We start from the raw sequence: 11,755 nt of genomic DNA on the forward strand, positions 1-11,755 counted from the left end.
CTAAAATTAGATTGTTGCTGCTAAACTTGCGTTGTATATGTGTGCAATAACTGAAATTCAAACTAAATCCTTTAGCACAAGGCAAAAAAAAATGTCTACAATGCGCAGTTCTAATCGAGCTACAGCGAGTTTTTGCATAATCAAGCTACATTCATGCACCTGCCCAATTATATGTTACACAATGCCAAATCAAAAACTTGAACATTAAAAAAAAAAACATTTGCCCTGTCTTTCAGAGCAAGTGTAGTCCGATTAAGATGCATATACACGCGATTATTGCACACCTTAGCATTAACTAGATCTGTCTTTGTAAAAAAAAATATATATATATATATATATATCTTCAGTGATTCTTCAGTGGGACTAAAGCATTTACATGACATTTAAAAAAACAAATATTGTTTTATTCTGACTGAAATTGAAATGTAAAGTACATGTAAACATTTATGAATTAAAAAGATCAAAAGAGTAATAACATTGCTTCCATATTTTTAGGTGAACACCTTAAAATAAGAGACATCTGCAAAACAATCTAACTTATATGGTAAAGATCATACAATATCATTTCTACAACACAGATATTCTTATTCTAGCTGAGGTATATGCCTGGATGACAATGACAGAAAATTGTGCCTAATTTACCTTTTCAATAGCAAGAATAAAATATTGCACCTCCTCCGCCAACAAACAACTTTTTTAAGATTACCTATGGGTTTTTTCCCCCAACCTTGTGCTGATAGACCTTAATTTACTCTCATGTATATGCAATCTGTGCTGCCTTCTGCTAGAGAAAAGAAAAGAAAGCTAACCATCGCGTGCCGTTATGTGGGATCCACGGGGCACACATGCTCTGGTGGATGCATTGAGAACCCTTTTAAAGTTTCATATAGGCCCCATGGGCTCGCTGAGAGCAGTGTAGCACGCAATAGGTCTCAGTTCCTGACCTTTCATGTGAGATGTACTCCTTGTGAAGAAATGATGCTCATCCACATTGATTTCAGAATAGCTAAAGATGACAAGCTTCAAGACATCCAAGACAAAAATAACAAGCTGTCACTTAAAAGCAGACTTTTTTTGTGCAGCTTACACAGCCTTAAGGTGTTTAGTCTTTTGTGACAATTGGATAATAGAGAAAATTCTGATTTGATTACAGGAATAACTTTCATTTATGTTCACATAAATAGCAGCTATATTATTATTTTACTGTTTTTACTGCATTTTTTATTATTAAATAAATGCAGCCTTGGTGAGCTGAAGAGGCTTATTTCTATAAATAGTTTATTTTAACATTGTATAAAAATTGATGAAGACATAATACACAAGTGTTTGTTGTAAATAAAACCAGTCATAAAATTGTCATAAAATATGGGGGGGGGGGGGGTATTACAGTTATTAGTGGTTATTGTTCAGCAGTGTATTTGATTTCTTTCCAAATTAAAAACAAGAGATTATATTAAAAAATAAAATCTGTCAATTAGACAAAGGTTAAATAACAATGGTGATAAATACACCTGACATGTATTTACCCCTCACTTCTCTACGCTCCTGATCTGAAGAAAAATAATAACTGGCATCATATCGACTCTTTTATAAGTCCGTCAACTTCACACAAATCAAGAGTATGTAAAAATACAGCAGGACAATGTGTACTTTCAAACACAGCATTTTATCTTCAGTAGCCTACTGTGTAGGTTGAGTCAGCTTTATATGCACTGACAAACTGATTTCAGCAGAAGGTTTAGGCTAAGTAACATCTGCATTTAGTGAATTTAACTGTGTCATGATATTTAGTAAAGCTGTGAGCTAGAAAGGCGAGAACTAGCCTGCTTAAATATATAGTCGCCTGTTAAACATGGACTTTCTTTTGAAATAGGCTACTCAATGGACTCCAGCTTTATCAACATTTTTTTCCGTTTCTTTTCGTTGTGGGAAAATTGCTAGTCTTTATCAGAACAGAATGTTACAAACTTTTCATTTCACTCGCAGTCACATGAGTGTTTACATCTACCGGAGTCCGTTAAAAAGCAGCATAAAACACATTAAACAAACAATAAAAACGCAGTAGGTAGCCTACAGATACGTATTAAATACTACGTAGTATATCCTTTTTTTCTTAGATAGACGCTTAACGCTACCGCATGCACGATCGCATGAGCAAAAAGGGATATCAAACAGGTATCTAAGATTCTCTGCCCAGCGTAAAAGTTTAACTAATGACGACAGGAGATTTATTGAGCTTATACTACTGTAAATATAACAACATAGTTACTCTCGCGTACAGCTCTTACCTCGACCGTTGGCGCAGGCTGGACAAAGCGCGAGAACCAAGATGATCTCCAAAAAGCGCCGGTGTCCCTTCACAGTACTTCCCATATCTACTCTGTTCACTCAGTCATTTAGACTGTAAATTCGCCCGTTGTTATGGTGTGGTGACAGTTCCTTGCTTTTTGCTCTAACGGTCTCTCTCATTTTAAAGCTCTGACTTCTTTCTGGACGACCAGGAAACATCATTACTGTACCCTGAACTTCAGACACCGTGTAGGCTTGCGCCCACCCTGCTTGAGAGCCTCGTTCTAGTGCACTCAGACTTGCAGGTGCCGCACACTCACTAGCCCAACCAGCCAATAGGGCGCCGTGGTGGGCGGAGTCAAGTTCACCACAAGCATCAGCACCAGTCAGGTGGGAATATTCGCGCGCGCACCCGCGCAGTTACTCTGGGAACGAATCGTGTTGTCAATTGAATTTTAATGTAGCTGCTGAAGTACGTCGTCTGGAATCTAAAGGAGAAATATTGTAACACTGTCATCAATGACTTAAGTAAAAAAAGTTTAATGCTTTTTTTAACATGGGCTTTCAAGATCATTATACAAACATGTAGCCTTCTTTTTTCTATAGGCCAACATGTGAAAATATTCCTATGCCTGAAAAGAATGTTCTTTAAAAATCATTGTAAATAACATTAAATAAAAGTTAGAATAACCTCCAACCTGTCTGAAATTCAAAAAAAGTAAAATGTTTATATTTAGCACTAAATATATATGTTTAGCACTTTGAGATTTTCTTTAAAATGTAAAGTGCTTTATAAATAAAATGTATCTGTATTATATATATATATATATATATATATATATATATATATATATATATGCCTATTATTATTTATTATTATTATTATTATTTTTATTTGTTAATTTTTTATTAATTAAAGCTACACTGTGTAATATTTTCCCCCATCTAGCGGTGTAAAGGTATATGACAATCCAATGAATATTAGTTTCGGTTCCTCTCAATTCCGATTTCGTTTTAACTCCTACGGTGGCCGATTTAGTCCAAGATTAACATGGCTTCCAGTTCAACTTCGTTCATGACTGCCATCGAATGTGTTAAAACGCGAAAAGCGAAGCTTGAATTTACGGGTATGTCCCTCTTTGGCTAATGTACTTTCAAGATGGAAGGGCAACATGGCGCCCGGCATTCGAACCCCTCACCCGTATGGTTTTTTTTTAATGGCATATTATAAACTTAAGAAAATACTTTATTACTTGAAAGAAGTAAATATACATTAATGAGTACATATATATTTTTGAAAGAACTAAGTGTTTTTAGCTAAGAATAAACTAAAAAAGTTGTACAGTGTAGCTTTAAGCATTACAGAGTGCACCCTTCTGAAACCTAAGGCCCTGTCCAGAATGACACTCTTCATATGCATTTTCGGTCTTGTGGACTTGCCAGTGCTCATGAGTGTCCCCTTTGCTGTTGATATGCATCCCCACTGTGTATTTTTGCCGAGCCCGCAATGAAGGGAGCTCCGCAGCAGTCTCCTTCCTGACAGTCAAATCTACGTTATATCACAAAAGTGGGGACTTGTAAGACCGGGAGTATTTAGGATGCCATTTTAGACAAGGCCCAAAATGACGAATGGGCAGAGGTGGAAAGAGTAACAAAATATTCTACTCAAGTAAAAGTACTGTTACTTCAATGAAATTTTACTTAAGTACAAGTAAAATTACTGGTTTAAAAATGTACTCAAGTAAAAGTAAAAAGTAGCTCATTTAAAATGTACTCAGAGTAAAAGTTACTTAGTTACTTTTTTAACAGTGGGGGTGGGGACTCTCCCCTGTAGGGTTGTGATAGTTGTCATATCGTTAAAATCTCATTCTATCTCAGAAAACATCAATTAAACATTTACTGTACCTATTATTAAATGATGGTTATTATCACTTGTTAAAATGATGTTAAATGAATGAAGAAGATTGGTCTTTTTTTATTTGGTTGAAGAAATGCTTTATTATAACAAACTTAAAACCATTTGTTTATTTTGTTTATCAAAATTTCAATAAAACATGTCTAATAAACTAAATTCAATAAATTATTATGAATTAGATTAACAACTTATTTTTATCATTAATTCGTAAAAATGCTTAAGAATAATAGAGTCCATATGTAGTAGACGGAGCAGCTCATTCACAGAGAGAGAACAAGCAGATCATATATTCATATAGCAATGTTTTGTGCTTTTATGTTCACAGACCATGTCGCGATTTGATTTATTTCTAAGGCCTGCAGCTCTACATTCAAGTTTTTCGTTCATCCACCAGTTTGCGTGTATTACGCCAAATCTATGTTATAATGTAAAGTTAAGTTCATGACTGGATTCCGGGATTCCCTCTGCGTCACAGAAATCAATCGGCCTAAGTTCTAAACATACCTTTATCTGCACAGAGGGATGTGTGCCCGAACATGTTCTATGTGTTTCTTCATTTGCATCCACATTTTGTGCAAATTTGATATCCTCCAGGACAACACCACATAATTTTTTTCTATATCCAAAGTATTTCCATACTAGCCAGGAGTTCACGACGGCGTTTTGCTTTCACCTGGGTCTGCGTCACTGACGTCTGTCTTGTTCGTCTCCATCTGATATTTGCGCGCATGTTCTCTCCTGCGTCCCGCGAACTAATATTCACTATTAGTCATTTCCGGATCGCGTTTTTTTTCCTCCCCTCTTTGCATTAATGATTTATTTTTACTCAGTAACGGATGTGGTTTAAAATGTAGCGAAGTACAATACTTTAATCAAAATGTACTTAAGTAAAAGTAAAATTACAGATTTTTAAAACTACTTAAAAAAGTAGAAGTACACAGAAAAACTACTCAATTACAGTAACGCGAGTAAATGTAATTCGTTACTTTCCACCTCTGCGAATGGGACACCTTAATGAACATGTCCACAAGACCGAAAGTGCATATGAAGCGTGCCATTTGGGACAGGGCCACACAGACAGGCTATGCTACAGGATAAAGTGCACAAGTCATGAAGAGTGAAGTCAAAAAGTTTTGATCACTCCCAGGTGGCTGGCTCCAGTAGGTCATAAACCCCGCCATCTGCATAATGTGACGTGAGACAAACTAAACAATAAAATTATACTTAAAATATATTTTTTACAAAGATAGTTTCGTATTAAGTATCATGCTTGATGCAAGTTCAAGAGTTAGTTTTTTTAATAAGTTTGCTTCTTTGAGCGAAGGCATGAACTGACTTTTTCGGGACCTCCAGAAAGAGATTGGAGCTTAATTTCAATATTTCCATAACTGTTTATTTCACACCAACAAAATTAGTTTTTCTGCAGTAAACTGTACTAACCGTCTCTTGGGCGAGCGTGTGTGGGGCCTTGAAACCACGGCTCCACTTCACGCTCACTACTCCGCAGACTCCTGGGACTCTGGCACATTGCAGGTTCACTTTTCTACAATGGAAGAGAGTGAAGGCGCTTTATCCATCTTTTTTACAGTCTATGTACAGAATGGAGCATATATGATACAATATATATATATAATAAGGTTCTAACTATAAAGGCTCTATAACTATATTTTAACTTGATACAGCACATTAAAAACACAATGCTGAGTGATTAATCAAGACAATCGCACAAAAATATACTGCACGATTATTATGATGCAATATCTACGGTAATCTGCAGGCTGTGCAAAATGACAGATGCTGCATCCAAAATAGAATACTTGCCACTAGACTAGGTAAACCCAGACTGATCTGCTGGCTATTTGATTTCGTCCTGCAACTAAGTCTGGAAACTTGTACAATAATTTCTACTGCTTCTTTTAAACTTTTGCGGAGCAGAGTCCCCAGACCAATGTTCAATTTTAAATTGAGCTTGGTCTGGTGATAGCCGGACAACTTGCCTACTATAGTATGCAAAAAACAGTATGCCAACAAAGTAGTATGTCATTCGATCGAAAAACCGTAGGCGAAAGAAAATAGTTCCAAAAGATGTCAAAGCATCAAGCTTTATTTTTGTACTTTAGATTCCACCCGACGCCAACTCCAGTTTTTCCATTTCACACTCCCAGCATGTAGAGTGCACTGCTACTGCTATTCATTTGAAGAATAGCAACAGAAAGCGACTTTAAAAAAATAAATAAAAAACTGCACTGTAAAAAAAACGTGTTGGTTTTTGTTGGTTTAACTTAAAAAAGTAAGTAACCTGGTTGCCTTACAATTTTTAGTTTATTGAAAATAAAAATTTGAGTTGATACAATGAAGGAAATTTGTTTAATAAATAGAAACTCAAAATATTATTGTATCTGAACCACATAAAAAAATTGATAAATCATGAAAATAGCACTATTTGGCATGTTTCACTGCGTCATCAGAAATAAAACACACACAATTACCCAATATGCTTACAAAATCTTTTTATAATATTTTAATAAAGGTTGTCGAATCTCAAAAAAAATTAATTGTATTAACTCAATATTTTAATTTCAATGAACTCAAAATTTTAAGGCAACCAGGTTGTGGTGTGGCAAGCAGCAGGGCGAGGGACCGCGAGAGCAGGCCGGTGACGAGTGGTAATGAGTACCAGCTGCGTGACATACCGGTCTCGTCTCGCGGCCAAGGGACGGGAGCATAAAAGGAGGAGCGAAGGCAGCGGAAGACGAGAGAGGACCAGGCCTGGATTTTATGTTATGTTTTGTTTACGTTTATTTGCGGGCAGTCGTCCGTGAGGGGCTGCCCGCGGTTTACTTTCGTTTTGTTTATTTATTTGTTTATTTATTAAAGTTGCTGAACGTTGGCCGGTTCCCGCCTCCTTCTTTTCCATCTACGAACGTTATTACATTGGTGCCGAAGCCCGGGAGGAAGGAGGGACGCGCTGTCGGAGAGCCCTCGCTGCTGAGGGGGATCGCGGTGCTGAGAAGTTCGGGCAGCGCAGATGAGGAAAGACCGCGAGTGGCTGCCAGAGGCGGTGGTGCTGGAGCGAGTGAAGACCGGTGGGACGGAGAGCTCGCTACCGTGCCCCTGGGTCGAGGTGGGGTGGCGGCCGTCCTGGAGGGAGCGGAGGAGTTGCCGGCGTTCGCCGTGGGCCGGAGCCTGCTGCTGTCTGCCGTAACGGGGAGGAGCAGGGAACGCGGAGCTCGCTGCCGACTGCCCTCAATCGGAGGAGCCAGGGGGCGGAGGAGGAACGGGCCGTCCACCGGGCGTCCAGCACCATCGCATAGCACCGCAAGGAAGAGTCTCTTGGCTGGTCAGGACCAAGCAGCAGTGTGTCGGGGAACCGGACCAGGGTTTTTTTTTCTTTCTTTCTTTTTCCCTCTCTCCCCTCTCTCATTCTGTAGCTCCGTGCTCCTGTCTCCATTTCTCTCGCCTCTCTGTCCTTACCCCCAGGTGCCGCGGCCACCATGAACCCATTTACTTTCGTTTTGTTTATTTAATAAAAGTTGTTAAATGTTCGCCGGTTCCCGCCTCCTTCCTTCCATCCACAAACTTTATTACACAATTTTAATAAAAAAATCTATTAAAATTTTTTACAGTGTGTTCCTTGCTCTATAGTCAAATATTACTCTATATTACTGTAGTCGGAAGTGCTGTGGAGTGATACAAATCCTTATGCTGTCTAAAATTTTGGACCATGTAAACAAAATTGAGGACTGTATGTAGGCTAATATCTTCCATTGTTTTTTGTTTGTTGTTGTTGTTTGTTTTGTTTTGTTTTTTGCTGAGCAAGCATTTTATTCTGTAGCTAGCAACATCTCAAAATCTACACATATAACATACATATGATATATATATGTAGCCCACTATAATTGAGCAATGTGCAAACATGCATAATGGTTTCATACTATAGATTCACAATAATGTAATAATCTCCCCTTGATTTGGATAGAGGAACTGAGTAAGAAACAATTTACATATCCAATAGACATAAATGATGCACCTAAGGGGGCAATATTACATTTGAGAAAGCAACTCGAATGAATAATGTGAATAACCTTTCATAGTGGGCGGCATTTAGAAACATAACGTTTTTCTCTAAACTGAGTTATGCAAAAGAGGAACATCGTGCATTGTTTGTTTCCTACCAGAGGAAAATTGCATTACAAAGTTTGACGAAAAACAATTTCATGATTTCTAGAGTGGGTATGAGTATTTGGGCTAGTTTGTATATCATTGTGCTTAGGGGGAAAATTTATTTAATATGAAGAAAGTTTGAGGTAAAGGAAAAGGTCAATATTCAAATAGACACATTTGTATATCTGCAAGGAAATGTAACTAAGGCTGTTACTGTAACAGCTTAATAATGGTTCTTGTGTATTCTGTATTCAGCTCCATCAACACACAGTATAAATACAGAATCATATTAAATCATATTAATTATTAAGATTCCTCACAACAAAGTCCTATTGTTTTCGGAGATGACAGCACCATACGTTTAACAGCAAGGAAGAAAAAAAAGACAAAAAAGAAGACAAAAAATACTTGGTTATAGAGCATTTTGTTGTAATTGTAAATGATTCCTGTAGGATCTGTTGTCCTAAGTTCATCTGTTCAGCAATGATAGTTTCCAGCAGGCACTGAGCGTCTTTTTTCCTTAGCTTTTTATGGTAAACTGAAATGTAATCTTTCAGAGGAAGAATTACAGAGTGAGTTGAGTATTATTCACCATTAATATCAAATTGTAAAGATAAGTAGGGCACCAGAAAGCACTGCTTCCATCACCTGAAACAGAGAAGACAGTGTTGAAGATCTACTAACAAGCATGCTGTATATGCTTGGGGGTTACAGGGGGGGTCATTTTTCCATCATTATACTGATATCACTGAACATGTAAATATATGAATGAACCTTCAGGGCTTTGAAGTAGCTCGCTAAACACTATGCTTCATCAGTAAATACTTTTCGGAGATGGATTTTTTTGTTGTTGTTCTGACTGGTCTGACTTTGCTTCCATTTGCATGAGCTCTAATGCCCCCAAAATATTTAAAGTACAGTAAGAATACACAATGGAATGGATCAAATGAGCCATGGGCAATATATTCAGGAAGGGAGAAATTTTAATGAGCAATGAGCCTGGGGTTTTGGGAGTTCTCATTCATCAAATACATGTACAGAAAGTTTACTCTTTAAAAAAAAAAAAAGTATACTGCTGATATAAAACAATCGTTCTTTGAATCAATTAATACTTGATAGAGTTTGAGACAATACAAATATCTTGTTGAATCTTGTTCTATGGATTGTGTAGGTTTTTTTGTTTTTGAGGAAATTGTCAGATGCTCTTCAAATCATCCACAAATGATAACCTAATCTGAAATGTGTCTAAAGGCACGCTTGAGTATGATATCAACGCACCATCTGGTTAACAGCTAAGCTGAATAGATATTAGGTTACTGACACCAGAGACTAGACTACAGCATGGATAGACAGCTCACTGACTGGTCTAGCCTTTTTTTCCTAGAGATTCTCCATATGGTGAGTCTGCAGTAAACATTTGCTATTGGAGAGGTCTAGCCTTCGAGTCTCTTAAGCAGCCCTGAACTTGCTCTGTGGTTAACCTCCTCAGGGTAAGTAAATGGAGTAATCGACTTGCAGCTGGCAGGGCGGAACAATGGAATGAAAATCTGGCATTCGAGCTGTACCCCTGAGCAGAGAAAGCAAACTGATAGTCAGCACTTATAGGTAATCTAAGAAGGCATCAATATCTGCCTTCATTCTGATATCTCTGTGAAGTCTGATTGCAATTCAGAATGGCCTTTCCACTTGTTAATGCTGTGATTCCTAGTCTTTTTTCTATGAAAATTGAAGCATTATACAGTTTACAGTTAAACGAACAGTTATTAAAAAACATTCTGTCATCATTTACTCACCCATATTGTTCCAAACCTGTATGACTTTCTTTTTTTTCTGAGCACAAAATATATTTTGCAAAAATGCATCAGTGTTTTTAGTCTATACACTCTCAGAAACAAAGCTGTCATTAGGGCAGTATACCCTTTCAAAGGGTACTAATACGTACCATTTAGGCACTAGGAAATAATACCTCTAAGGTAACCTTCAGGGGTAATTAAGGTACAAACGTGTACCTTTTGAATGGTGCTTCAGTGACAGCTTTTGTCATGCATAATGAAATGGTGCTTAGAAAGGACCCCACTGATTTCCATTGTACAGTATAGGTACACAAAAAGTTGAAACATAGCTTAAGGTATATTAAAACTATATTTTACAGACAACATTTGGTTTGAAATTTAATTTGATAAAGTGATGTGGTCACCAAACAGGAAAAACGCCACTCTTCAAATATTCACAAACTTTAGGGAGTGTGCAGCAAGAAAGAAAAATGTTTATACTGTATGCAGTATATATATATATATATATATATATATATATATATATATATATATATATATATATATATATATATATATATATATATATATATATATATATATATATATATATATATATATATATATATATATATATTCCTATGATTGCTTGCTGACAAATTTATTTTGATTAACAGTAGCGAAGCTACCCACTTGCTGACCTTCCTCCACCATATTAAATGGAACATAAACAAGAGTTTTAGCACAGTGAGGTTTGTTTCCATGGCATGTAAAAATAAACTTTTTAGTGCATTTTTTTCCCACTGAAATATATGAGCAAATTGAAGAAATTAACTAATCAAGGGTACTTTAAAATTAACCCTTTCACAATGCATCCATCAAGCATACTTAAATACTGCCCACTTATAATGTGAACAATGCCTCTGCCGGAGATATTACGTTTTTTTATACAGTTGAACAAGTTATGGGCCCGTCCTTTATCTCTAATATAGGACATAAATCTTGTTACGTAAGCTGCACATAAAACTGCGATACAACTGTGAAACATTAAAAGCAAGATGTAATTGCTTATATGCATAAGCTGTTCAAATGCTCTGAAATGGAAATGAAGTCTACAAGAATTGAAAATTGTCAATAAAGAGTCGCAGTCTCTTCCATTTTAAGCCTTTTATCATCGCAAACAGTTCCTCAGCTTGTTGAAATGCTGAAATCTGTGATATCACACAAAGGCTACTGACACCCATCTGCACTCTTTCTCTAACTCTTTTGGCATACATCACCTTTACGCTGTTCTGAAAAGGTCACTCAATGCAGGACTGGTTTCTGTCCACTATTTTTTATATACTGCTGACACTAATGATCAATTTAAGCTGGAAAATGTGTCATAAGGTGATGCTTGCACTAGACAAGAAGTTCACCCAGATTTAACCTTTCTTGCAATAGTCTAAAATGCAAAAAGTAAAATATGGCTATTTTAAAAAACTGATAAACCTTATTATATTTGTTGGCACTTTTTCTGTTGAGAGAAGCTTTTCTTTTTTCAAAGCTCTGCTCTTACAGATATACTCAACTACTAATCACGAGCTTCATTACAGACCAGCAAAAACTTTGTTGT

General features: G+C 36.8%; 1 protein-coding gene across 1 annotated transcript in view; it reads right to left on the bottom strand.

Annotated features, from left to right (window-relative positions):
- unc5db (unc-5 netrin receptor Db) overlaps nucleotides 1-2,581 on the bottom strand; it is a 201,457-nt gene extending 198,876 nt beyond the window's left edge. Inside the window, exon 1 of the mRNA XM_067438934.1 lies at nucleotides 2,289-2,581. Coding sequence (XP_067295035.1) covers nucleotides 2,289-2,373 — 85 coding nt within the window. The 5' untranslated portion in view covers nucleotides 2,374-2,581. The remainder of the gene's footprint in view (nucleotides 1-2,288) is intronic.
- Between the last annotated feature and the right edge of the window lie 9,174 nt (nucleotides 2,582-11,755).

The sequence above is a fragment of the Pseudorasbora parva genome, chromosome 3 (assembly GCF_024679245.1).
Source record: "Pseudorasbora parva isolate DD20220531a chromosome 3, ASM2467924v1, whole genome shotgun sequence".
In the NCBI taxonomy this organism is placed as follows: domain Eukaryota; kingdom Metazoa; phylum Chordata; class Actinopteri; order Cypriniformes; family Gobionidae; genus Pseudorasbora; species Pseudorasbora parva.